Raw genomic sequence first — 27,653 nt, 5'->3', positions numbered from 1 at the left:
TACGTAGTCCATTCACACTTAATGCAGTTATCAGTATAATTGCATTAAACATCCACTGGATCACGGAAAAAGGAAGAGAGTTCCAGAAACACATCTACTTCTGCTTTATTGACTATGCCAAAGCCTCTGACTGTGTGGATCACAATAAACTGGGGAAAATTCTGAAAGAGATGGAATACCAGACCACCTGACCTGCCTCTCGAGAAACCTATATGCAGGTCAGGAAGCAACAGTTAGAACTGGACACGGAACAACAGGCTGGTTCCACATAGGAAAAGGAGTACGTCAAGGCTGTATATTGTCACCCTGCTTATTTAACTTATATGCAGAGTACATCATGAGAAACGCTGGGCTGGAGGAAGCACAAGCTGGAATCAAAATTGCTGGGAGAAATATCCATAATCTCAGATATGCAGATGACACCACCCTTATGGCAGAAAGTGAAGAGGAGCTAAAAAGCCTCTTGATGAAAGTGAAAGAGGAGAGTGAAAAAGTTGGCTTAAGGCTCAACATTCAGAAAACGAAGATCATGGCATCCGGTCCCATCACTTCATGGGAACAGATGGGGAAACAGTGGAAACAGTGTCAGACTTTATTTTTTGGGGCTCCAGAATCAATGAAGATGGTGACTGCAGCCATGAAATTAAAAGACGCTTACTCCTTGGAAGGAAAGTTATGACCAGCCTAGATAGCATATTCAAAAGCCGAGATGTTACTTTGCTGACTAAGGTCCATCTAGTCAAGGCTATAGTTTTTCCTGTGGTCATGTATGGATGTGAGAGTTGGACTGTGAAGAAAGCTGAGTGCCGAAGAATTGATGCTTTTGAACTGTGGTGTTGGAGAAGACTCTTGAGAGTCCCTTGGACTGCGAGGAGATCCAACCAGTCCATTCTGAAGATCAGCCCTGGGATTTCTTTGGAAGGAATGATGGTAAAGCTGAAACTCCAGTACTTTGGCCACCTCGTGCGAAGAGTTGACTCATTGGAAAAGACTCTGATGCTGGGAGGGATTGGAGGCAGGAGGAGAAGGGGACGACCGAGGATGAGATGGCTGGATGGTATCAGACTCAATGGACATGAGTCTGAGTGAACTCCGGGAGATGGTGATGGACAGGGAGGCCTGGCGTGCTGCGATTCATGGGGTCTCAAAGAGTCGGACACGACTGAGCGACTGAACTGAACTGATCAGTATAATTAGATTCAAGTGTATTATTTTATTATTTGCTTCCTTTTATTCTCTATGTTTTATTCGTCTGTTCCTCTCTGTCTTCTTTTGGGTTATTTGCATGTTTTCTGGGATTCCATTTTGTAGTATTTATTGGCCTCTTTTAACTATACTGTTTTTTTTAAAATTATTTATAGAGGTTGCTTTAGGGATTGCCATTTTCACACTTAACTTTTTGTAGGCTACTTGGAATTAATACTATGTCATTTGCTGAACCTGAAGCTCCAATACTTTGGACACAGGTTGCGAAGAGCTGACTCATTGGAAAAGACCCTGATGCTGGGAAAGATTGAAGGTAAAAGGAGAAGGGGGTGGTATAGGATGAGACGGTTAGAGAGCATCACAGACTCAATGGACATAAATCTGAGCAAACTCTGGGAGATAGTGAGGGACAGAGGAGCCTGGTGTGCTGCAGTCTGTGGGGTCACAGCAGGTTGGACCCAAGTTAGCGGCTGAAGGACATGAACAGACAACGCAGTGTAAAGTGTAAAAAACTCGCCATCATGTCGATCCGTTTGTCCACCCACCCCAAACAGCAGTGTCTCTGCTATAGTTGTCCTAAGAAGGTACGTGTCTGAATATATTAAATGCCTTATGACAGTATTATAATTTTTGCTTTAATCCAGTGTATCAGTTTTAAACCAGTTTTACAGTCAGTTTTAAACCAGTCAGTTCTAAAGGAAATCAGTCCTGATTATTCATTGGAAGGACTGATGCTGAAACCGAAACTCCAAGACTCTGGCCACCTGATACAAAGAACTGACTCATTTGAAAAGACCCTGATGCTGAGAAAGAGAGAAGGCAGGAGGAGAAGGGGAAGACAGACGATGAGATGGTTGGATGGCATCACCGACTCGATGGACGTGAGTTTGAGCAAGCTTTGGGAGCTGGTGATGGACAGAGAAGCCTGCCGTGCTGCAGTCCATGGGGTCGCAAAGAGTCGGGCACGACTGAGCAACCGAACTAAACGGAACTGATCACGTTTAAAGAGAAAAAGTAGTTGTTGTTTTCACCATATAGTCACCGTTTCTCAAGATCTTCATCCGTTTCTCAAGGTCTGGTTTCCCTTCCGTTGTCGTTTTCCTTTAGCCTGAAGAACTCACCTCAGCCCTAGTGGCGCAGGGCTGCTGTGTTGGCATCCTTGAGTGTATCTGTGCCCGATCCAGCATCGTTTTTCCCTTTGGCACTTGTAGGATGTTGTCCAGTATCCTCTAGTCTCTGTTGCTCTTAATGAAAAGTCACCAGCCTTTCAGATAGCTGTTCCCTGCATGTGACATGTCCCTCTCTCTGGCTGTTTTAGAAAACCTCTCTTTATCTTTGCTTTTCAGTAGTTTGTGTAGGGTCTGGATATAGTTTTCTTTTTATTTATGACGCTTGGGGTTTGCTGAAGTTCTTACATCTATAAATTAGGTCTTTCGCCAAATTTGGTATGTTTTCAGCCATTATTTTTTCAAAAAAAATTTTCTTTTTTATTTTCTGTCTCTCTCTTTGTGGGATTCCAGTTACACAGGTGTTAATATTATCCTCAAAGTTCCCTGGGGCCCTGTTTTTCTTCTTTTCCATCAGAGTATGTAATTTCTCTTGATTTATCTTCAACTTCACTTCCACTTTTGTCCTTTGTTGGCTAGCTAATCTCCTGAAGCTTTTATTCTGGGTAGTTTACAGTTTTAGAATGTCCATGTTTCATCTGTATAGTTTCCACTTCTCTACTAAGATCTCCTATCTGGTCGTTCATCTGAAGTGTATTTTCCTTTATCTCATTAAGCCCAGTCACTGCTGCTGTAAAGTCATCCTCATCTGAGAATTCCAGTATCTGGGTCATCTTGAGATCATCTCCACGGATTGTTTTTTTCCCTTGAGGACCACATTTTTCTTGTTCTCTGTATTTTGAATAACTTAGAGATATATCCTGTGCATTGGGAGTGCTCTGTTGTGGAGACTTGATTCTGTTGTATTCTTCCAAAGAGTATGGGTGGTTTTGTTTCAGCAGGCAACTAACTGGTGAGACTCACACTGTAGTCTCTCTCTGTCTGGCCTGTGGTTTCATTCCTGTGGCCTTAGCTGTAGGCTGCACTGAGTCTGCCCACCCACACACAGTGTAGGGGTCAGCCTGAGACCTGGGCACAGCTTATCATGGAATTTGGGACTCCCATTCTCTGCCTTTCCTTTCTAGACCCCACATCCCCCCTCCTCTTTTTTTAAGCTTTGGAAAAAATAGTCTTTTAATAACTTTTATCACCATGTTAAGTCATGCAGTTACAAAGTAGTTAGAAATTTCTGAAAGGATATTATTGTTAAAAAAAAAAAAAAAGTTCATTCTTAAATAAATAATATCTAGCACTTCACCAGGACACTGCTGTTCAAAAGGCCCTGGCCAAATAACTCCCCAATAAAACAGCCCCAGGTTGTTTGCAGCCACCTGGGGACGAAGCCACGTGCAGAAGACGAGGCCTCTAAATGAGGACACGAAGTCAGGGCACGTCGGGGCTGCTGGCAGTACTCAGCGCCGCCAGCCAGACTCCAGAGGGGGAGTGCAAGCGGGTTTCTTTCTGGGACACTACCTGAATCATTGTTCAATTAGTCAACACAATAGATCGTGATAAGAGAACAGTTGATAAACGTGATAAGGATGTTACTTAACGTTCTTTGGATTATATGTTGTAATTATGGTTAGTAAATTCCAACAGTCTTAACAAAAACAGCCTGCCTCATTTGCAGGTATGAAGACAGCTTAGTTCTCCACTGGGCTTTTTGTGTTTTTGCTGGGCCACATCCCTTTTTCGTGGCTGTGGCTGTCCTGGGATTCCCGCCTCTGAGCTTCAGTGCAGAAAGACAGTGAGTTTTCTTTTGGAATCCATAGCCTCTCAATATTCTCAGACCGTAGCTATCAAGGCGGAAAACCTGGGAGTTCCCTGGTGGTCTGGTGGTTAGCATTCAGTATATTCACGGCCGCAGCCGGGGTTCAGTCCCTGGTCAGGGAACTGAGATCCCACAAGCTGAGCAGTGGGCCAAGATAAAACAAAACCTGGAAAATTCAGCCTTGTACTGTTTTTTTGCTGCCAGATTTCAGTTCTCTTCCAAAGTCTTGCTGCTTTGACTCACTTCCTAGGTCTTCAGGTGATTGCTTTTTTTTTTTCTATCCCGGTCCAGAGTATTTGTTGGTATTACATGCAGGAGGGGTTGGTCTGCTGGACTATGCCAGGATTTGGTTTAAATTGCTGTGTCCTCCCCATGGCTGGGACAGATGTCCGGAGAATTTGTGGCTGAGTGAATGGGTGACGGGCACAGGAACTGCTTTTCACTCTCTCCTCTCCTTTTCACTCAGCTCGACCCCTTTGAATCCAGCGATCCTTTTTCGTCCTCCAGTGTCTCCTCAAAAGGATCAGGTGAGACCAATGGCTGCTTTTACTTCTCACTCATCCCTGGGCAGGAGAATGGCCCACCTGTTTCCAAAGCTGGCATGTCCTCAGCGTTTGTGTCGTTAGTAAGTAGCACCCAGATCCTCACCCGGGGCAGTGTGGCCCACGCCACGGCCCTCATCTTCCTGAGCGGGAGCTGGCATCTGCTGGGAAGGAAGCTTGGCTGTAGGGATTAATTCGGTAATAACGCTAACGTATTAGTTACTTTTTACTCAGTCTTCCTTATGAATGTTTGGTTTGTATGTTTGGCTTTTTTTCCTAAGTAAATCCAAAGTTCTGTTGAGGCTTGTGCTATGGGCACTGGGTTTGAGGGACCCTCCCTTCACAGCATAAACCCTTAGGTGTGCCTCTAAGGGAGGGGAGCATTTGCGGACTGCCCACCCCACCTTGCCTGTGGGAACAGGCCCCAGTTGGTACTGCTGCCTTGCCTAGCATCTTGGCTTGTTAGTTACAGAGCTTGACTTCATAGGTGGGCTTGTGGGCTACTCCAGGAAAATCACACCACCCACCAAAGGAAAAAGCTCAGCAGAAATCTCTACCCACAGATGACCTCCCCACGTGAGCCGTGTGGGCGGCAGTCCCCTCCCTCTCACTCCCCCTTCCTGGTCCAGCAGGACAGACACCAGGCCCTGTCTGTCCTTCCATGGGGGGCTTGCCACTCCTTCTGTGAGTGTGAACGATGCTGGCTGGCAGCCCAGCCACAGGGCTGAGTGCCCCCAGCTCATGTGGCCGCGAACCATCTGGCTGAGCTGCACCAACCACAAGCCAGAGTGGGCCGGGCGGGGCGGTGGGGACTCCTGGTTGAGGACCTGCACCCAGAGTCACCAGCTCGCACACAGACTTGACCACCCTGGATCCACTCTGGCGCTGTGGAGAGCTGAGAGACGGCACTTGGGCTTGCCCGCGGGAGGTGTGTTCCGTGAGTGTGGGATAACTGCCTCTCCTGGTGTTGCTTGCAGGTCCCTTCGGAGCCTTAGACCCCTTCGGAAGCGGGTCCTTCAGTAGTGCGGAGGGCTTTGCCGACTTCAGCCAGATGTCCAAGGTAAAGCTCCCGCGTGGAGCCTCTGCACCTCTGCCAGTGTCCTTGTGCTGCGGTCGTGGTCTTGTCCTGGGCTGCCAGGCATAGTTGTTTCATGCCACGTATGTATTTCCTTGGCACCTGTCGAGCTCTGACATGCAAAACGCATGCTCGCTTGACGTCGTGAGTGTGCAGACAGGGTCTGGAAGGTGTCCATGGCTGTGGCTGGACGCATTTCCCTTCCTCCAAGTGGCGCTACCAGAGCCTTGAGTCCCCCCGCCCCCCGCCCAGGCACAGGCGCGAGGGCCTCCCTCCTGCCCTCACTGGTGTCTCACAGCCGTCAGACCTCAGGTGATAAAGTCTCCCAGTGGCCAAACAACACAAGAAGGTGTTGGGCACAGGGGGCCAGGCCTGGCGTGCAGCCTGCGAGGCCAGAACCGGGGGCCACGGGCCCACACGCAGATGTGTCTGGAGCTGCCTGTGGGTAGAACCCGAGAAGAATGTGGAAAGTGAGGGCTGGGCTCAGTCGGTGAATAAATACGCGGGTGAAACGTGAGCTGTTCAGGAATGCCCATAAGTCACTTCTGTTCGGCCTGGGCGGTGTCTGCGCGGCCATAATTACCTGAACTGACTGTAAATGTAGCCCCACAGGCGGTGTGATCACTCTGTCGAGAGGGGCTTGAAGGAGGTGTGGCTGGAGAGCTAAATCTTTAGCATAGCAAGAAGTCCGTCGGTAGAGACTGTCCAAAACAGAGCGAGCAATAAGAGTAGAAGCCCATGACTCTGAGGTACATTTGAGAAGAAACTGCTGAGACGTTGAAAACGTTGGCTGTGGGGAGTTGATTTGCAGCTTCTGTTCTCCGTCCTAACCTGTAGTGTCCCTTGGTTTCGACTGCGAGCCCGGGTTAACAGGAGTTGAGGGAAGCGTTCGGTGTATGTGTCTTGGCCTCGTCGGGAGGGTGGGGTCCCCTCGAGGATGCAGAACCAGGTGCAGCACAGCCTGCTGAAGCCCCCGTGTTCTCCATTTATTCCTCGGGTGTTTCCAGCCGCCTGCTTCGGTCCAGGTGGCCCGGGCTCCGTGGCCGCTGGGGCACTGGTGAACACGTGCAGATGCAGCTCCTGTCCCTGATCTTGCCCCTTAGTTGGTGGGCGGGGGGATGGCTGGAGAAGGAACCCTGGAGCGTGTGGGAGCAGGCACCCACAGCCTGGAGCCCCGTACCTCCCACCCCTCGCACCCCGCATGCCAGCTCCTCAGAGGGGCATCCCGCCTGCTTCACTCAGCCCGAGGGGCGCACGGCTGTCTGGGTGCTGAGTGCTTGTGGTTAGCGATGTGTGATTGTGGCATGTGGCTTCCAAGAAACGTTTGAGGTTTTGTTCAGGTTTTCAGAGAAGCGCGTGAGTGTAAACTGTCGAGGTAGCAAATCTAAGTCCTGGCTGGAGGCAGAGCATCTGTTTGCCCATTGGCTGCCGTGGGAGGGAGCCTGGGGGTGCCAGGCTTTCCATCCTGTCTCCTTCCCGTGCCTGGAGGGAGTCACAGTCCTGTGGGAACTGGGACACTGGTGGTCTGGGATCGGCCAGAAGGGACCAGAGCCCGAGATGTGCCTTCGTGTCCACCTGTGGCTGTGTGGCTGTTACATGCACTCCCCGGGTGGAACTGCGTGTCCTTGGCTTCTGTCCCTGCTTAGTGGGCGGGAAACTATCCCCTGAAATGAAGAAACCTCTGCCACACGGGGGCGGCAGTCTCCAGGGAGGGGGCTCATGCCCTGTTCTCAAGCCAGCACGAGTGGGCCCTCTCCCCCAGAGGCAGGGGAACGAGGGCAAGCAGTGCCCCCGAGCTGGGACCAGGGGACAAGGACGAGGCGTGAGCCAAGCCCTCTGTATCAGGGAGCACTGGAGGCTGTGCGGAGTGGCCGCCGCCTCCAGGCAGCACCCGTCTGTGTCTCTGCTAGCTGCAGAGGCGACCCTCAGCCAGGCAGTTCAGAGCCTGGCCCTTCCCTCTTGGCGCCCATTCCAACCTGCAGGTGCGTTTCCCCTCTTTTATTCCGCTTTCCCTCTCCTTGATCTCGTGTCCCGGATCAGGCCACACACACGTGCGCTTGTGACTTCAGAGCCAGCGCCCCTTCCTGTTGGTGGCACTGGGCGGGACAGGGCTGGCTGGGGCCATGGAAAGTTTGTCCGGTTCTCCATTGTTTTGTTTCCATGATCCCATCAGCTCCTGATCTCATGTCGCTTGCCCAGCTCAGTTCAGCGCCCTAACCTCGTAGGTCTGTTTTTCCCTTTTGGTTCCCTTTCTGTTTTTCAAGAACAACATTGTGTGTATAAATAAAATGCCGAAGGAAATGAAAGTAAAGCGGCAAGAAGGTGTTTTTTTTAACTGCCTGGGGGGTGTGTGTGTGTTTTGAACATCGCTGTCTTTTCTCCACCTGAGTGGGGTGGGGAGGCCATGCAGGCTGGCACCCTTCCTTAACTTCATCCAAAGCTGGAGTGTGCCCCTCTCTGCCCGGCAGTGCTGGAGGAGATCAACCCGCAGTCTGATTCCCTGGATTCCTCTGGGAGTGTCTCCAGGCTTGCACCCTTAGTTGAGGTCCCCTCGTACCTGAGGTGATTTTCCTAGGCAGTATTACCTTGCGTTAAGAACACTTTCCCCAAAATAGATCTCAGAGCATCTGAGAATAAAAACAAGACTCCAACTTAATTATTTCACCCCTCCTACCCTAGGATTTTTTTAAAAAGCCAGCTATGAAATACTTGACTGCCCTTTGTCAGCCCATTTTCAGTTGTTTTTCAAGCATGCATTTCTATTTAGGGCTTTTTTTTTTTAAGTTGAGCGTCATTTGTTTTAAGTCAATTTTTTGAACTGTAAACCTTTTAGAGCTGTGTCTTGTATAGTAGCTTTGCTGTCTGTGTGTGGTGTTATTTTTTTTTTCTTTTTTTGGAGCACACTTCACTGTAGCCCAGCCAGAGAGCCCCTACCGGCTTTACTGAAACCCTTCTAAAAATAGCAACTTTCCCTGAAGCTACAGCCTGAGTAGGAACGAGTCAGGTCCCAGAGGAGGCTTCTTGGAAAACTTCAAGTCATGAAAGTCAGGATTCGGAAATGACGCAGGCTTTTTGGTGTCAGAAGTGATAAAACTCCCTGCTGTGGGCGAACTCTTTCTCCCTGGAGCGGGTCCACCAGCCACGCAGTGGGTTTAGATAGATGAGGGGGCGGAGGGTCGGCTTGGCCCACGGTGTGCCCAGCCAGCCGGGAGGCTCAGTGCAGCTTGTGCTCCGGGGTGCGGTGCACAGGCCGGGTGGACGAGGGCCTCACCGTGCGCCATGCAGCTCTGGGGGTGGGGGCGGGGGGTCCGCACCCAGAGGCTCCCAGGTGTCCCTCTGCACCCCTTCCCCAGCGCTGGCGCATACCCAGCTCCCAGGACAAGAACGGGTCCACGCAGGGGCCTAGGGAGCCGGTCACGCCCTCTGTTTGCCAAGAAATTGATTTTGGTTCTCGCCTGCCCGTCTAAGGTTGTGGCAAGCGTGGAGAGAGCTGTCAACCCAGGGCGCGTCCTGGGAACAGCAAAAGCAGAAGCAGCTGCGCGCTCTCCATCTCCTCAGCGGCTGCTCCGTCTTCTTTCCCGAACAGCAGACCCTAACCGCTCACTTTAAAGCTGAGCTGCAGGTCCACGCTGCACCTTGGCTCTCGGGCTCGCTCAGTCTGGGAAGGGCTCTGTGGATGACAGGAAGCAGCAGAAACACAGTGTCGGTGGCCAGCGGGCACTTGCAGATTCTTGCGGGCATCCAGGGGAACCCGAGTCACGTCCGCATCCTCAGCACGACGCTGCTTGCGCTGTCTCTGCTGATGCGGTTTGGGCGCTGCTGTCTCTGCTGATGCGGTTTGGGCGCCGCTGTCTCTGCTGATGCGGTTTGGGCGCCGCTGTCTCTGCTGATGCGGTTTGGGCTCCGCTGTCTCTGCTGATGCGGTTTGGGCGCCGGGTGGAGCCGCTTATGCATTCCCTTTTGACTTTTCGCCCAGCCCTGCGAGCGCGGGCCAGGCATGACGGTCACCTCACAGAAGAGGAAACAGAGGCGCGGAGCCGGGAGCGGGGCCTCCAGGTCCCACCCTGAGGTGCTGTGTTGTCGGCAGGCCACGTCTCCTCGCAGTTCCTCAGCTTCCCTGCCTGTGAGATGGAAGGGGTGGCCGGAGGACTCTGTCCCCAGGCCGGTGGGACGATGTGGCGAGACCAGCCCAGAGTGGACGTCTCCTACCCTGGGGGCCCTCTGAGGGCCCTCTGAGGTTCCAGGGGAGGAACTGGGTGCCCAGCGGTCTTGGCTGAGGGTGCCACCGCCCTCTCCCGGCCCCCTCCTTATCTCTGTGGACCAGCCGCCTCTCTCCCACCCGAGACGAGTATCTGGGACTAGGTACCAGGGACAGGGTGGCTGCATCCGTGTCCCCATGACCATAACCCCGTGACTGATGCCCGCCCTTCTCCCCACTGTTCCATCCACGCGTGGGAACCAGGTGCCTAAGGAAGTCCCTAGAGTGGGCTCTGCTGGCGCTCGACCAGCCCCCCGACCCGCACTGGGGAGAGCACTGCACGTGCCCCCCTCACGCCTGCTCCATGCCCACCATGCACAGTCCCCCCGACCCCTGTGCATCCCCTCTCCTTTGCTCTTCTGAAGATCATAGCATTTTCACTCCAGTGTCCACTACTTCCCTCTGTGTCCAACAGCTCTGAATCTGCTCTCTCTACTTTTCCCCAGTTCTTTTCTGTGTGAGGGAACACGATCCCCCACCTATAGAGAAAGCAGTCTCCCTTTGGGGCACCTCTGGTCCTCTGCGCTCATCCATCCATTAGTGGAGGTTTGTTATGCCCAGCGCCATGCTGGGGCTCCAGGAGCGGGTGCTCGTATGGACGAGTCCTTGCCCGCTGCGGCCAGGTGTGTGCCCTATCAGTGCCTCTTGCCTTTCAGGCCACTCAGTTAAGACAGTAGGGTCCTGGGTGCCTGACCCTGGCGTGATAAGCTATGTCCTGTCAACTCCCCCTAGGATGTCTGAGCTGGTCCAGAAAGGGGTGGCACGGAGGGGTCTGGGGGTGGCAGTGAGCTCCAGCCCATCTCTGAGAAGGAACAGGGGCTCAGGGTGGACGGGAAGGGCTGAGCGCCCCCAGTCAGGGACCCTGTGTGTATGGAGGCCTAGGGATGGGGCACCCGGGACTCCAGGCATCAGAGAATTGCCAAGAGAGGGTTGGGTCCACTGCAGGGCTGAGGCCAAAGCATTGCACAGTAAGGGGGCTGGGGGCTATGAGGAAGGCCCTGTGTGCCTTTAGGAGTACTGGGAGTTGCCTTTAAGCTTCAGGGCCTGGCTGCGCTGCTGCCTGCCCATCCACCTGCCTCCCTGGCCGCCTGCCGTGTTTACCTTCCCTCCTGCCTTCCTGCCCACCTGTCCCTCCAGGCGTCTCTTTGTGGCTGGTGTGACATGGTCTGATTTGGGTGTGAGATGGTGGATGTTGGCGGGGAGCGGGGCGCGGGTGAGACTAGGGCTGGAGGAAGCTAGTGGAGGGTCCAGGCCAGAGGCAACAAGAGCCCATTGGAGGTGGCGGTGGCTGTGCCAGTGTGGGTGGGGTGGGCTCTGGCTTGAGTCCCTGGGGGGGGCAGCTCAGTGGCACAGAGCGGGTCTGGTGCCGCTCTGACCGAGTGGCTGACACTGACCAAGGGGAGAGGGGGTGGCGTCTCTGAAGTGTGAGCAGGAAGCCCCGATCTCCCCTGGCGGGTGGCAGGGAACAGCTCCCCACCCCCATGCCCTGCCGCATGACATAAACCCCCCGAGGCGCTGGGTGTTCCCGCCTGCTCCATGTGTCTGCCAGCTGCCCCTCGTGGGCCAGAGGACCCTGTCTCTCGAGGGTGGAGGAAAGCGGGGGGCTGGTGAGCAGCCCCCGGCCGAGCGGGGACCGTGCCGCACAGCGTGGCGGGCTCGGTGGGCGTCCCTGCCTCCGTGTTAATGACTGTTTCTGCCTCTCTTTTCGTGTCCTCTCTTGCAGCCCCCAACTTCTGGGCCTTTCACCTCCTCCTTTGGAGGGGCAGGATTCTCAGATGACCCCTTTAAAAGTAAACAGGACACTCCCGCTGTGCCTCCGAAGAAACCTGCTCCTCCGCGGCCTAAACCGCCGAGCGGTCAGTACGCTTCCTTCTCTCGCAGCCACCTGCCCACCGTTGCCGGGCGGCAGGGGACGGTGGGCCTCTCTCCGCTCACCAGCCCAGAGGGTCCGTGTTCGGAGCCAGAGGGGCTCCCCTCTGCCTGTCACGTGGCTCTGCGCACCCCGTGTGCCTGGAAGCACCTCTGGTCCTTCCTGCCCTCGCCTCGTCCTGTGGGCCCCTGGGCTCTGTGTGGGGCTCCAGGGTGGTCTTCAGAGGCCGGGGGCTAATAACCCTCCTGGCGGTTGGCAGAGCTGCTGCGTGGCCCCTGGCTCAGCATGTATTCACGGCCCCTCCAACCTCCCTACCCCTCCCGAGCTCTTTCCCAGGTTGGCTCAGGGAGGGCCCAGGGCTGGGGGCGGCGGAAGCAGTGGCTGAAGTCACTTCACCCATCCTGCGCCTCCAGATTGGTTCAGGACTTGGGGAGGGGTGGGGCCCTTCCTTGGTCATGTTTGACATGAGAGGAGTCATATGGCTTGGGGCTCCCTTGCCCTCTGCTCCTGCCCCAGCATCTAGGCAGGTAGCTCCGAACCGGGGGCTTCCTGCAGCCCTTCCTTCTCCTGGTTATGGGATGTTGCTGGCTTCTCGCAGGATTGAGGCTCTCTGAGGGTGCCGAGGATGGTTAGCTCGTGCGGGGTACCTCTCTGGGGTGATGGCGATAGCTCAACAGGCCAGGTTATGAGACTTAAAAGCAGGAAGCTGTTGCTCCCAGTGTCGGAAGGACTCACTGCAGTTTCCCAGTCATTAGTCTGTTCCCCCTCCGTGGTCTGCTCTGGTTCCTAGCAGAGCCCCCTGTGCTGTCCCTAGACTGTAGCATCACAGAAGAACCATGCGCTCCTGCGGTCGCACCTTCTGTTCACGGCCTTCCTCTTCTGGTCCTTTCTGGTAGAGGGTGACTCTCTCCTTCCCACCTGAGCGCGCCTGGCCCCCCCAGTCAGCCCCCAGGGCCTCCGCCTTGTGGCTGGGCAAGGGTGGAGGCCCCCTCTGCACCCTGAGGTCACTAGTTATGGGAGCTCATCAGCTCAAGGATGGCCAGCCTTCCTACACCTGTCACTAGAACCGCACAGAGGGGAAGCTGTTTAAAAACGCACCCTCTCCCCTCCCGTCACCGGCTGGCAGGGCCTTGTCTCAGGAGGACAGGCCCTCTGCCCACAGTGCCCAGTTTGGCCTCCTTGTGGATGGGACACGAGAGAAAGCATGCCCAGTGGGTGGGGTGAATTTATGACATTTTCTATAAACCATGCTTCAAAGACATTTACCCTGAAATGGGGTGGGGAGTCGAGGGGGAAGTGAGAACTATGAAGGAATTCCCTGTGTCTGCAAGAGGCCGCTTACGCCTTAGAGGCTGTGATCCTCGGGGGACACTGGCTGGTCACCTGATTCAGTGGCGTTGGGCCTTCTCTATCAGAAAGACGGGAGCTATAGCAAACCTGTGCACCCAGTGACTTGCTGCATGCATGCATGCACACGCTCTCACACAGTGCTTGCACGCCCCTGCACACACACATGTGAATGTACACGCACACACGCGCACACACACCCAGCAGCTCGGCATCTGTTGGGCCTTGTGGAAGAGCTGCCCCCCTTGCTGGCTGTGGCAGGCGCCAAGCTTCATTCTCAGGGTTTCTTGGAAACATGCATCTCAGCCTCCTCCCCTTCCCTGAACCAGCGCGGGGGTGCCTTTGAAGTCGCCCTCGGCTGGCACCTCCCCTTGTGTCTCCCTCGGTGAGCCTCCCCACCCACCGCGGCTTCTGCTCTCAGTGTGCCCTGGCCTTGGGAAGCAGAGCCCGCTGGAGGCGCGGCTCAGCTCCTGGGGGCTGGCTCCAGGGCGCAGGCTTCTCTGAGCCCTGTCCGTGCTGGGGGAAGCCTGGGCGTGTAACCTGGGGGTCTCAGGCCGCCTCTGCTCGTCATGGCTTTGGCCTGCTGCACCCTTGCTGAGCCACAGCTGGCAAGGGGCTGGGTGCCCCAAGTATCCTCTTCACATCACGACCCTCAGGGTGCAAGGTCACAACTATAAGCCTGCCAGATTCTGGCAAGACCCTCAAGACCAGACAGGCACCATGATGCCGTCTCATCAGAACTGGAGAGGGAAGTGAGCGAGGTTCACATGGGTGCCGAAGTCACACAGCAAGAAGGGCAGCAGGGCCAGCCCTACACCCGGTGACCCCCACCCCCTCCCAGGCCTCCTACTCCCCCACGCCCCCAAGCTGTATTGAGAACCACGCCATGAGCTTTGGGTGCTCTGGATAACAGTCAGCCTGTGTGCAGTGCTTAACCTGTAAGTGGCCACACTGTGCCGGCATGGAGGCCTAAACATCTTTCGTCTGATTCTCTTACCTAGAAGCAGTGGCTGAACAGGAAACCCCCACGCTGTACACGTTGCTGGGTGGTAGGTACACGCTGTGTGGTGGGTGCTGTGAGAGCACTTCAGTGGTACTTCTGTGATTCCGCACTAACCTGTAACAACCGGAGACTGCCGGCCATGTCGATGCTCCTGCAAAGGCCACCCGACCCAGCGGGCGTCACTGAGCAGGGTAGATGTTGGTGGCGGGCATGGACTTGTCCTCTCCAGGCTGCTTCCCTGATCGAGGGATTGGAGCCCAGCCGTGTGCACGGCCCTCTTCTCCCCCGTCTACATCACAGGGAGCAAGGCCTCATCGACTGGAGCCGCCTGGCCGTTGTCTGCTAATATATTAGCAAGACAAGTCAGCAGATGAGAGTCAGAGAAAATCCCGCTTGGAATGTTTGTTATGGAAGCATCAGGCTCAGCTCTCGCTTTCTTGGTTCCTGAGATGGGAAGTAGCCAAGGGGATGTCCATGGGTGGTGGTGGTGGTCTTTGTGAGGAATCAGAGTCCAGCAGTTGGCGAGTGCGGGTGTCACGGCGCGTGCTTTTCTGCGCTTCTTGCTGATCCGGCCCTTTCCTTCTTGGAGGGGCCACGTGGCCAGCATGTAAACGTGCCGCGTTGTCATGCTCAAGGGCCACCTGACGTGTGGGGGGTGTTGGTCCTGGGAGGGCGAGCAGGGAGGGGCTGAGGCAGGTCCCCTGCTCCCAGGGCCGGGTGGCTCTGGCGGCGGAGCCATGACCCCCCTCCTCCACGGAGGTAGGTGAGTAAACAGTCCAGCCTGCTGGGTGATCGTGGCTTTTCTTACATAACACAACTTCATACCCACACTCCAGAAACCATGAGGAAGGAGTGGGCTCACCTTCGCCATTCTGTATGAGAAATGGGTCTGATTGACCACACTCCCACTTGAGGCTCGCCTGGAGGGGACCCAGAGCTTTCTAGAACCCCACCAGGTCTTTGTGTCTGGAGTCAGCTCTGACATGTAAGGCCAGGACAGGCGAGTCTGACCCCGGCTTGATCAGACTGGTTGCACGTTCTGGCTGCTTCCGTCTCCCGGAGGGGCTCTGGGCAAGTGTCTTAACCTTGCCGAGCCTCAGTTTCCGCGCCTGAGCTCGGGCGCAGCTGTAGCCTAGCGTGTGGCCTCTCTAGTGAGTGCCTTGCACAGCTGATGAGCATTGCTGTGAGCGTGGTATGTACCCACCAACCCGGCCCTGGGGTGCAGGGACCAGGACTCAGGGTCCTCCTTCCCCAGGGAAAGACGGAGGCTGGGCCTGAGGCCGTCATATGCATACAGGGAGTTCTCAAGGGATCCTTTTCCCCCATGAGTTGGCAGTTTAGCAGATATCTTTGCAGCCGAAAAAAAATAGCGTGGGTAGTTGAACTTCAAAGAGGGCTCCAGGGTCCTTTCTGGCAAAGCTCAGCTGTCGTCACTCGTGTGGGACCAGGTGGATGTTTGGGTCTGAGTTAACGCCTGGCTTTGGGGGTGCCAGCCTTTGTGCCCCAGAGACTGCAGTGTTCACAGCCTGTGGGAGCTGAGTTTTGGTTGCATCTTTAAGTTTGATGAAAGATTAGTTGACATGCGATCTATACACAGCGTCAGCCTGTGCAGTCAAGGTGGGGATCCCGCTGGCTGGGAGCCTCACCAGGGTTCTCTGGGAAAGAGTTCTGGCATCCAAGGCGTGTGACTGGAGCAGCCCTCGGGTCGGCCATCTGCCCTGACCCAGGCCAGAAAGCTTTGCTTGACAACCTTTGAGAATTACCCTCTGGGGCAGTGCATGGCACTCTGGAGTTGGCACTGAGTTGTCTGAGCCCAGAGGTCTTTTCTAGAAAGGTCTATCAAGGTATGCAGTAAGGAGCAGGTGTCTGTTTGGGTAGAGACTCGGTTTCTTCTAGGCAGATGCAAAACAGACCGCTCCGGCAGCCGCCGAAACCTGTCAGTTAGAATTAGCGCTGGTACACCTCCCCCAGGTAAACAGCGATGTGCTCTCTGCAACGGACCGGAGATCAAGATCAGTCAGAACTCACCGCCGAAGAGTTTCTAGGTAAAAGTTGTTGATTTGCAAAGGGAGAAACAGATTTTTTTTTTCAAGTGCAGGAAATGGCTGTGTGGGTGTCAGTGATTGGGCCCTCGCGCCTGCGGCGACAGATAGCGGGATCCTGTGCCCCGGGCCCCACCCTTGCCACTTCCTGTAAGTGCAGCCCCACATTGCGGTTCCTGCAGTGCCTGGGTGACACCAGCTAGCGTGCCTTCACCGCTAACCAGCCAGTCACCTTTAACCTCTCCCCAGTTTAATTATTATTACAGCTAATGACCTTTTCACCTGCAGAATAAAGCCACGCACACTCCGGTGGTATCTTTCTGCCCCCTCCCCCTTCTCAATATCCTTCCAACCCACACCAGACAACGGGATGCTATTTAATAACTAGGGTCCTGTTTGATTCAAGTGATTCTGAAAAAAATAAATATATCATCATTTCTCCCCTAGAACCCAAGTCCCCTCCCACACCTGTGACTGACCCCACATAGGGTCACAGAAGGCGGCATCTTTCTTCTGGGTGCCTTTCTGGTGGCTGCCTGCCTCTGGGGCTGGCCCATTCGCCCGGTGGTCAGCTTGGCCATCCCGGGAGCTGTCACGCGGGAGCCGGCTGCAGAGGAAGCCCTGGTCCCCTCCATGGCGCCAGCTGGGGTGTGTGCCTGGCTCTGTGAGGCCAGGCAGCGCGGCTTGAAACCAGGGTGGTTACGCAGTGCCCCTGTGCATCCCAACCCCTTGTTTATCGTGCAGGATCCACTCTGAAAATGGCTTCTCCAGTTGAGCCGTAGCGGTTAGCACCTCGGCCTTGAACTTAACTACTTGAATTCCGTTCCCACGATGATTTCAGAGAGATAATTCAGTGGGTACATGTGATAGTTCTAGAACAGGACAAATGCAGTTCACCGCTAGCTCGAATGTGGAAAAATGCGACAGTTGCCGGCCGCCGGGGTTGGGGTGCTCCAGGGTCGGGGAGCTCCAGGGGAACCTCAGGCACCCAGCCTGGTGGAGCCCTCCTTTTCCCGTGGGCTGCCCACTGCCCCCGCCTCCTGTCAGGAGCGTCCATGCTGGGACTGGGCAGAACTCCTGACCACAGTGCTTGTGAGCCGGCTCCTGGCCAAGGGAAAAAAGTCACTTTCCTCTCAGCTGCTTAAGGTGTGAAACGCCTGGAGACGAATTGTTCTCTGGGGTGAATTTCTGTTTTGCAAAGTCGGCCGAGTTTGCAAATAGAAGCATTTGCCTACCTTAGCCCCGCGGCCACCCTCCTGCACCCAGAATCGCGTGGTGGGTTGAGTGGGAGTTGGGTGACACTGCTACCACCTGTTGTGTAGCGAGGTGCAAGTGCCCAGACTTGGGGGGCCTGGAGCAGAGGAGTCGGGACTCAGCCTGCCGGGTCTGGGGGTGTTTATAGCAAGGCCTTGAGGTGGGGTGCAAGAGCCTGGACTCCCCAGTCTGGCATCTGTGTGTAGGTGTGAGCAGACAGCAGCTACCACCCTGGCCCTGGCGCCCCCCTCGCCCACGGCAGAGGCCCCGTGTATTGCCCCCAGCCCCTTGGTTTCTCCTATAGCAAGGTGAGGGGCGCCCAGGGAGACGTTCCCCACGAGGTGCTGGCTTTTCTGACGGGGTGAATGTGGCCCCCCAGCTCGTCACTCCTCGCATTCAAAGCACTGAGTCAACCGCGCTGCTGCTGCCGCTGTCAGCTGAGAAGCAGCGGGTGTGTATGTGAGTGGGTGGTGGGGACCAGCCCTCCGGAGTGCGGGGGCGGGCGGGCCCCCAACTCCGGGCTCTCTCTGCCTTTCGCGCTGCCCCCACACTGGGAGGGCTCCCGGTGGGCTCTGCCCCCCGCCCCTGACTCCAGCGCACACGAGTGCTTTCTCACCTTTCCAGACCCGCCGCGCGGCACCCTGGGGACTTTGTTAAATGTGGGCACGGCACCTCCCTGCCCGTGCCGAGGTGGTGTCCTGGCCGTACGGGCGCCACTCTGTAGGGAGGAACCAAGGCTGGGCCACCGCGGCCCCACCTAGCATCTCCCTGTCCCCCCAGGCACCCCACAAGACCCTTCAAGGGGACATGTAAGGCCAGCACATGGCTGATTCAGCAGAGTGTTGCAGGCGCAAATAAAAAAACAAATATAATTAAAAAAAACAAACAAACTTTGAGACCTGCCAGGCTGTGTTATTTTTGTGTGAAGGCTGATTTATGGTTTGTAAACTCATTGATAAGTTACGTACCCCCTCCCCGTGTTTGCTGCGGAACCAAAGTAGCCCCTGCCAAGTTTCTTACGGATGTCTTTGGAGTCCTCCGTAGAAACCTCTTAAAAAGTGTGTTTTTCAGTCCTAAGGGTATCTGTCCTTTGAGGACCCCAGAAGTGTGGCAGCATTTTCCCCTTCTCGCCTTCTCCCTCTGACGGGGCAGTGACCCCACACCCCCTGGGCTCGCTACCTCTGACCACCCTCGGCACCTTGCAGAGAGTGAGACAAGCTCATCAGGTGTGGGGGTGCCTGGTGGATGATAGTAAATATTTGTTCAGCTTTTCTCAACAGTTCAGAACCAAACCTCATCCTGCTCCCTTCAATGCATTCAGCAAATTTGTCTTAAAATTCAGTAAATATTTTTAGTGGAAAATCTCAACGTTGTGATGGTGGGGACCTCAGATTTTATCTTGCCGGGGCTCTGATGCTTGGCCCGGCTTTGATCTGTGGGGTTTGCCTTCTCCTCGTGTGTGCCTGAGCCAGAGTGAGTGGGGCTGGAGTCTGCAGGGCTCCTGGCTGGCACGCTGCTCGCGTGGCCCTGCGGCTCGCGGCCCAAGAAGTTAGGTCACCTCGTCCCACCAGAGGGGGCCGGGTGTTTCTCTTGTGCGTTGGTGAAAAGCGATCTTAGCAAATAAAAAGTTTCCGAGTGATAATGGGTGAAGTTCTGGACAGCCTGCTTTCTCTCTTCCCTCAGTTCAGCTTCTTTGCCGGGTTCAGGGGGCAGGAAGGGAGCAGCCGAGGTGACAAGGAGGGCACCTCCACAGCCATAGCTCTCCTTTAGAACCACTTTCAGAAGTCTGGCGGTTGTGTGGGTGTGCCGTGTTGTGTGGGATGAGTGACGGTCGTGTGTGTCCCGTGTTGTGTGGGACGAGTGACGGTTGTGTGTCCCGTGTTGTGTGGGACGAGTGACGGTTGTGTGTGTGTCCTGTGCTGTGTGGGACGAGTGACAGTCGTGTGTGTCCCGTGTTGTGTGGGACGAGTGACAGTCGTGTGTGTCCCGTGTTGTGTGGGACGAGTGACAGTCGTGTGTGTCCCGTGTTGTGTGGGACCCGTGACGGTCGTGTGTGCCCCGTGTTGTGTGGGACCCGTGATGGTTGTGTGTCTCCCGTGTTGCCACAAATGGCAGCTTGGGAACGTCCTGTGTTGTGGAGAGCTCAGGTGGGGCAGCTGTCCTGACCACAGACCTTTGTTTTTTATTTTTGTGTTTGGTTGTTTTTGTGTTTGTCTCTCATCTACGGAGCTGCACTTTCCAACTGCAGCCCTGAGTCTTATAAATAGAACCCAGCCACTATCTGGTCGGGATGAAAACACACACTCTGGCTCATGTCTATTTTTGATTATGTTCTATTCATCTGATTTATTGAGACCCTCCCGCAAGTCACCCAAACCTGTTAAACTCTCCTTCGAGGTAAAAATTTGCAAGCAGGAGAGCCTGCCTTCCTTCAGTGTTCACGTTTGAGTCATGGAGGGGGTTTGTATTCCATCATTTTCTCCCCTCCCTGCCGACTCTCCAAGCGGAGACCTTCCCGGAGAAGCCAGGAGGGAGAGGTTGGCGCAGGGCTTCATGCCCTCCTGCCCCCGCCGGCCTGCCAGTCCCCGATCCTGGGTGCTGGGGGCCCTCTTGGTGTCGGAAAGTTCAGAAGCGGGAGAATTAAAGACACTGCTCCCAGGGTGGGGCCGGCCAGCAGGTTCTTTTAACAGCACACACCGTGGTAAACCATCAGGCTCATATTGTTTTTGCTCAAGGCCGTCCTGTGTGCGGTTTCGGTGCACCACTAGGGTAGCTGCTGAAACTGCTGCGGTTTCAAATCAGCCCTGTTCTGTCCTGTCTTCAACCTTGGTTCCCCCACCCTGTTAGTGAAGCCTCCTCTGAGTGCCAGGGAGTCACTGAGGGGCTCGGCAGCAGCTTCCAGCCCCGGGCTGGGGGAGGGTCTTTATCTGATTGCAGTCACATCCTCCCGTCCACTCAGGCCTCCCTGCCCTGGGCAGATGTCTGGGAATGACAGGCCAGCTGTCATCCTGGTTATTAGTTTTATACCAAAATTTAAGGCAGGAAAAAAGAAAAGATCTGTGCTCTCTTCTCTGAAACACACCCCAGACAAGCCTCTTTCCTTTACTCTCGGTGCCTGGAGCCACAGAAAGGCATAAAACGGCAGGTCTGCCCAGGGGCACGGAGGCAGATTGAGTTACCCTGTCACGTTTAATATGAGCACCACTTCAGAAAAAAACAATTAAGGACTTAGCAGAAGTGGTTACATAAAAGCAGGAACCAGCCCCAGAATGTATGAAAAGTGCAGCTGCTAAAAATAAATGGGGGCGCAGAGTGGGAAGTGCTATGGACTAAGGGCAGTCAGGGCAAGGGCGTCTTTTGAAAAAGGCGTCTCTGCTCGTGAGCGTCGTGTCAGGCCAAAGCCAGGAGGCCACCAGTTTTGCACGTGTGAGGTCCGATAACTCAGCCTCTGTGCCCGAGCACAAAAACAGATAACCGAGAAAAAACCGTTTCCCCTGCCACCACCACTCCAAAACAGGAGCAGTTGATGTGCCCCGGTTTCGTATTAACACAGTCACGATTTCTAAATAACAACGGTTTCAGCAGCCGAGCAAAACCAGGCCCCGGGCCGTTCTTGGGTGTGAGTGCCTCCTTTCAAGATCTCACCGATCGATCGATCATCTCCGTGCCTGTTAGAAACCTCAGCTTGACATTCTTGCCGGCTGGATTCTTGACTGCCCCCCACCCCCAACCTCTGCCCCCAAAGTGATTAAAAAAAAAAAAAATCCCCCAGACCAGGGGAGGAAGCTCTTCTTAACTGAAAAAAAAACAAGGCACAGAAGTGGGTGATGGTGTATTTGAACATTTGCACTGTTGGGGGTCACTCTCAGGGCCTGGCTGGGGTCAGCCGACCCTGTTATGCGTGCTTGGACGTTTGCCGTGCTGGACGGCACGGGGAGGTCTGCCAGGTGGAGGTACCTGTGGGAGGGAAACCACGGTGGCCAGGCTGCAGGGACCATGCCCGCTGAGGTCAATGTGCCCTACCTCAGGTTGCCATCCCCCCCGGGCGCCCCGGCAGAGGCGCATGCATCGGGTTGGTTGCGGGTGAGGCCCCGTCCCTCGGGGCCCAGGGAAGGCTGCTGGTGTCCCAGGGGCCCCCTGCACAGGGTTCACTCAGGACCCTGTCTATTCACAATCAGCCTTGGGTGACGCCACGTCTTGGGGTTTGGAAAGCAAGGCAGGGTCTGCATCTGGGAGTACGCTGCAGGGGGCTCTTCTCTTGGGGGGCACGCCTGGGCTGCGGCACTGCTGCACCGTGGCAGGGGGAGGTCGCATGGAGGGTTTGAGGAAACCCGACAGGTGGGGGCCAGTGCAGGGAACTCGGCAGTTCACGGGGAGGCCACCCCTGCCAGGGGGCTGCACACGCCCACCCACCACCCTGCGCGGGCGGCATCTGAGCAGCTCTGCAGTTCTCAGTCTCCTTATGGAGCTCATGGGGGTGTGCCAAGCTGTCCTGCCCTCTGGGTATTGGAGCCATGCCAGCCTGGCATTGGCAGACTGGTAAAACATGATGTACGCAAGCAGACAGCCCCCTCACAGGCCGACCCCAGCTCTGGAGGCGGTGGAGAGCGGACACTCTTTTACCCCGCCCGCGTGTCCTAGGGCCGCCATACCACATACCGCAGACTGGGCAGCTGAGACAGCCGAAGCGGACTTTCGGCTGTGGAGGCCGGGAGTCTGGGATCAAGGTGGGGTCCGGTTTGCTTCTCCTGAGGCTGCTCTGGTTGGCCTGTAGACGGCGTCCACCCCCGTGCCTTCCCGCGGCCTCCCCTCTGTGCCTGCGAGTGTCCTGCTCTCCTCTCTTCTCCCGAGATCACCAGTCCTCCTGGATTTGGGCCCACTCAGAGGACCTCATTCTAACTTAATTACCTCTGCAAAGATCCCGTGTCCCGAGACAGCCACATCCTGAGGTACCGGGGGAGAGGACCTGAGCATAACGAATTGGGGGTGGGGGACCAGTTCATCCCGTCACAACCGCATTTCACAGATAAGGAAGCTGAGGCTGAGGGGGGTGGTTGCCGTGCTCCTCCCCATCTTCCAGGGGTCCACAGCCCACTCTCTCTGAGGGCTGGGCCAGGAGGGCTGAGCACAGGCCTGGGGAGACAGTGGGCCCAGGCGCTTAAGGCAGAGGTACTGTCTGGAGAGAAGCCCTGGGCTGGGGTCCTGGGGGAGCGAGGTATGCTCAGGCCCCTGGAAGGGTGTCAGGGGACGAGGTGGGGAAGGGTTTTGTGTGGGCTTTCTTAATTCGCCACGGTGGAGCTTGCACGTTAGAAAGCTCTGTTGAGCAGAGCGGTCTGGGGAGCGGGGACACAGCTGTGGGCAGCCGAGTGCTCTGCTTTCTGGAGCTCGTGTTCTCTCGGGCAAGAGAGAAAATACACGACGAGTGAGCTGATGACGGAGCAGGGCAAGGGCTGCAGCGGTGTCCGCGCCAGAAGCGGGGAGGCCGGCCTCCTCGAGTGTGCGGCACCCACGGGGGAGGGGCGCGCTGGCCCGCGCAGCAGCCGGGGAAGGCTGGCCAGGGCTGGGGTGGGTGCTCCCAGAGAGCTGGGGAGAGCTCAGCAGGCTCGGTGCAACTCTGAGTTAAAAGGCCGCCTGGCTGAGTGCAGGGGCCCACGGGGCTGGAAGCTGAAAGAGTGAGCTGCCCAGTGGCTGTCACAGGGGTGGTTCCCAGGGACCCAGGAGAGGCACGGACCACTTGCTTTGGGCTGTGGTGCCGCTGTGGGGACCCAAGCTCCCGGGGCTCATGCCCACCCTCCTCCTTGCCCAGGGCGCCCCCGTGATCTGCCTGGTTCCCGTTGGTTCACGGCGCCCGGTCATACAGCCTAGAGTTGATGAGCTGCGGGGCAGGGCTTGCCTGACCCCTCCCGCCCGTGCTGCCTGCTCGCCTCCAAAGGGGGTTCTCCTTTGCCTGCGGTGCCTGCCCAGGGGGCCGTGCTCACCCATCAGCTCATCCCCTAAACCAGGGAGTAGGGCGCTGTGGAAGGTGGGCTTAGGGGAGGTGGCTCTTCAGGGCGGCGCCCAGACTGGGTCTTCCTGTCGTCTGAAGCCCATGGGGCTGAGGTCTGGGAGGGAGAGCAAAGCCAGCAGCTAGGAGGACAGGTCAGGGAGGAGCGTTTGGTGCTGGAGGGGGAGCAGCCCGAAGTCTGTGGCTCTGTCACAGATAGAAGAAGAGGGGCCAGAAGTAGAGAACTCAGCCTGTATGAAAGGTAGGGTGTGGGCACAGCCCCCAGGACTGCACTTGAAGAAGCCAGTTGCCCTGGGGAAGAGGGGCCCTAATTCCCACTGTCCTGCGTAGTGGACTTCGCCCTGCCCTTCCGGGAAAGTGTCCCTGCCCCAGCAGGTGGGGCCCACCCAGGGGTTTGGGGAGAGAGAAGTTCGCCTGGCCCACTGAGCCTCATGGTTGATTGTGACCTGACTTGGGGCCACCAGGAACCTCCTACAACCTCCCCAAGCCTGCAGCCTTCCCCCTCCCCGCCCTTCTAGATCAGAGTGTCTCCTGTCGGAGCCAGGGGCAGGTACTAGGAAGGTCAGGCTGCAGTGGGCACGCCTCCTGACCCACAGCCCCACCTCTAGAAAGTGTGTGAAAGTGTGAGTCGCTTAGTCATGTCCAACTCTTTGCAGCCCCATAGACTGTAGCCCTCCAGGAGGCTCCTCTGTCCATGGGATTCTCCAGGCAAGAGTACTGGAGTGGGTTGCCATTTCCTTCTCCAGGGGATCTTCCCAATCCAGGGATTGAACCCGGGTCCCCTGCCTCGTAGGCAGTTTCTTTACCGTCTGAGCCGCCGGGGAACATCTCCTATAAATAGACACACGTGGGCGAGGCTGTGCTGTTTGTGACAGTAAGAACCTGGGAAGGCTAGAGGTCAGCACGGGGCCCCCATGAGGCCACGGGCAAGGGCATAGTCCTCTGATCCAGCCTTGGGAGGTGACAGACAGCTGGGTGCAGAGCGGCCTGTGTCTCAAGAGCCCTGTGCGAGCCTCGGGAAGTCAAGACTCTCAGCGTTTCCTTAAACATGTAGACAGAAACCAGCGGCAGCTCTCGGGGGCGGGGGCAGGGGCGGCTTGGGGCCTCTGTGTCCCAGCCACACTGCTGGCGTCACCCGCCCACCCAGAGGTCCCAGCTCAGGTGGGAGGGGGCGTGGGGATTTTCACCGCTGCTTCTGGTGGGCTCCACCCCATCTCTTCTCTGTGGGCTCCCCTGGGGGCAGAACCACGTCTCCGGTAACTCGAGGTTCGGAATGAAACTGATGGAGTCAGGGCGGCCTTTGTACCTTAGGGCCGCCCAGCTGCTATGTCAAGAGACAAGTAAAAAGACTTGTGTATCCAGAGGGGCCTGAGGTCAGGTGGTCACAGGCCCCACGTGTGCTGAGCCCCGCTTGCGCCCGCGGTAGGGCATCAGTCACGGGCTCTGACCCCTGATCTTCATGCCCACTTCCCAGACAGAAGCAGGCCAGCTGGGCCTGAGGCGCTGGGCCTGGTCTGGGTCTCAGAACTCAAGGGGACAGTGGCAGAAGTCCTTAGGGACCCCTGGGGACCCTCAGAAATGTGGCCTTAGGAAGCAGCATCAGAGAGCGTGGTTTTGGAGCTGGGCGTGGAGATGGACGTGCAGGCAGGTGGCGTGGTAGAGGCCAGTAGGGTGGGAAGGCAGGTGCCCTGGGCTCAGGCACTGCAGACAGGTCAGGCGTGACTCAGAGCCAGAGCCTGCCTCTCTTACACATTAGTTTTAAAATTGGAAGAGCAAAACACGGGCAACGCAGTTAACAGATGAGAATCATGTTAAGTATGCCCTATCTTGGGCTTGGACACAGAGCTGCCGAATTGACCGTCTCACCCCCTGGGTACCTTAGTTACCCCAGGCAGCTGTTGGGCAAATGAATGGCGTCGCAGGAACCTGGCCTCCAAACCCAGCAGATCCTGGAGGCTCATCCCGTGGGCCCCCCCTTACCAAGCAGGCCTGGAGAAGGGTCTGGTTGCTTGTGGATGGTTCTGACTTGTCGGCAGGACTCTCTGGGAGAAGCCCCTTGTCCTTGGGCCACACCCCCAAAGCGTAGCCTTGCAGCCTCATTTCCCACCAATTCTAAACACCTGTCTCCCGTGTCCTCGTGGAGATCTGCCTTGCTGGGACCTGGGTCTCCCAGAGCCACCCTCTTGGCAAGAGCCCACAAAAGCCCAAGGCCTGCCCCCTTGGAGCCAAAGGGACAGACGCAGGAGCCGGACATGAATTTCAACCCAGGACGAATGTAAACCCAGGAAGGCCGAGTGGGTTTGTCTGGTGAGCAGCATACAGACCCTCACCACTAACATGGCTAACTCCACATCATGTTGTGAAACTAATTCCCCATCCTTCCTGTTTAGTTGCAAGTAATCCCCCCCCCTTTTTTTTTAATTATTGGGCTCTTACAGTGATCTTTTTCTGCTCGACCATGACTTTGTAAAAACCCAGTGTGATCGTGAATGTGTTGCCCTGCCATAATGAGTCACTTTGAAACACGCCTGCATGTGAGCTTTCAAAAGATGATGTAAATTTTAGCTGTGGTGGGTGGGGAGGGGAGAAGGGTCATCTGAATTGGTTTTCTAAGACTGCCCATAAAACCGTTAAGCCTCCGGGATAAAGGAAGAGGAAAGCAGAGACCCATGCAGATTCCCCCCGGAGTCCGTCCCACGAGCCACATTCCAGCTCTTTCCAAGTGAAGGATAGAGTTTCCCAGGGAGCTGGCACCCAGCTCCTCAGTCAGGACTCTTGTTCTGTCCCTGGTCAGTAACTTGTATTTCTTCTTCTTTTTTTTTTCTCCCTTTTTTTTTTTTCTCCTAAATTTTCCAGGTAAAAGTACACCCGTAAACCAGCTTGGTTCTGCAGACTTTACCGAACCCCCTGATCCATTCCAGCCACTTGGGGCCGACAGCAGTGACCCGTTCCAAAATAAAAAGGGGTTTGGGGACCCGTTTAGTGGAAAAGATCCATTTGCTCCCTCCTCTTCAGCTAAACCTTCTAAAGCCTCCTCTTTGGGCTTTGCAGACTTCGCCTCTGTAAGTTGAGTTCTCCGCCTTCCGTGCCATCCCCCCCTTTCCCCTGCTCCGCTTGCAGCTTCCTTGGGGTTATCATTTTATTATTCTCATTATTTGTCTTTTTGAAATGGCAAACCTCCTCCTGACCCAAGCTTCCTGGAACCTCATATCATCACCCGTGTTATTTATTCTGTACTGCTTCTTGCTGTAAGAAAAAAACGGTTTCTCAATAAAAGAAAAAGAGCACTGGTTTGGATACTCTGTGATGAGGATGCATTTTCCTTCCGGCAGGATGGCCCAGAATGCCTGTTTCTTTATCTTTCACGGCAGCCTCTGTAGTAGTTCTGTCGCCCAGAGGCTTTTGTGTTCGTTCAGCTTTTTTGGGGGGGGGGAAGCCACCACGTCAAATACTTCTGAAGTACCAAAACAAGATCGCTAAAGTTAATCTGGGTGCCGTTGTCTTAAAAAAGTCTCTGTGCGAGAGTTCTCACGGTCCCAGTTTAAGGCAGCAAGGATCAGGCAGATCGCACCAAGGGAAAGCAGTTTGATTTGTTTAAAAAAAAAAAAAAAACTTTTTATCAGCTATGGAGAAAACCAAAATGCAACCTAGAACAGCCGCTCTGAAGCCCCTTGTGCAGGGAGAAAAAAAAAACCAAAAAACTCAGAAAGCCGTTTAGAGAGTGAAATGCCTTTTCAGAAGCCAACTCGGGGATTTTGAAAGCCTGGCTCTGTGTCTCGGTTTGAAAAAAAAGATTCCAGGCTGTAAAAGGCTTTCATGTTGTGTGCTTTCTGCACCCTCACGAGTACTCAAAGATCTTGTTCTCAGAGAGCTTCAGATGTTGTCTTCCCAGAAACGGTTTCCCTGTCTGTTGCGCACCTAATATTTTTTTTGAAAAGGCTTTCTTCACTCGGTTTGACACAGAGTACCCTGTTTCCTCGTTAGGTGTGAGATGTATTGTTTATAGATGCTTCAGCTCCTAGAATGTCTGTCTGAATGCGAGCACCGCCGTTCCAGTGCCCAGTGCGTGCCTGATTCACGTCAGACCCAGCTCAGCTGGATCCACAGCTAGGCTGTGGCTTACTGAAATCGCCCAAGATGCTGACACGTTCCTGGCTCTTGGCAACCTGTAAATA

At 55.5% G+C, this 27,653-nt stretch overlaps 1 protein-coding gene across 10 annotated transcripts in view; it reads left to right on the top strand.

Annotated features, from left to right (window-relative positions):
- The window catches only part of EPS15L1 (epidermal growth factor receptor pathway substrate 15 like 1), a 106,721-nt gene that overhangs the window by 74,516 nt on the left and 4,552 nt on the right, over positions 1–27,653 (top strand). For 3 of the 10 annotated variants that reach the window (XM_018051336.1, XM_018051337.1, XM_018051335.1), the window contains exons 20-24: positions 4,550–4,610; positions 5,603–5,685; positions 11,682–11,814; positions 14,177–14,224; positions 26,335–26,540. In XM_018051336.1, coding sequence (XP_017906825.1) covers positions 4,550–4,610; positions 5,603–5,685; positions 11,682–11,814; positions 14,177–14,224; positions 26,335–26,540 — 531 coding nt within the window. Of the gene's footprint in view, positions 1–4,549; positions 4,611–5,602; positions 5,686–11,681; positions 11,815–14,176; positions 14,225–26,334; positions 27,164–27,653 lie in introns of those variants that run through there. The other 7 variants (XM_018051339.1, XM_018051338.1, XM_018051344.1 and 4 more) reach the window with 4 other exon arrangements.

Source organism: Capra hircus, chromosome 7, assembly GCF_001704415.2.
Source record: "Capra hircus breed San Clemente chromosome 7, ASM170441v1, whole genome shotgun sequence".
NCBI classification, from domain to species: domain Eukaryota; kingdom Metazoa; phylum Chordata; class Mammalia; order Artiodactyla; family Bovidae; genus Capra; species Capra hircus.
Note: the sequence above shows the minus strand (reverse complement) of the source record. Positions and strands in the feature narration are given on the sequence as shown.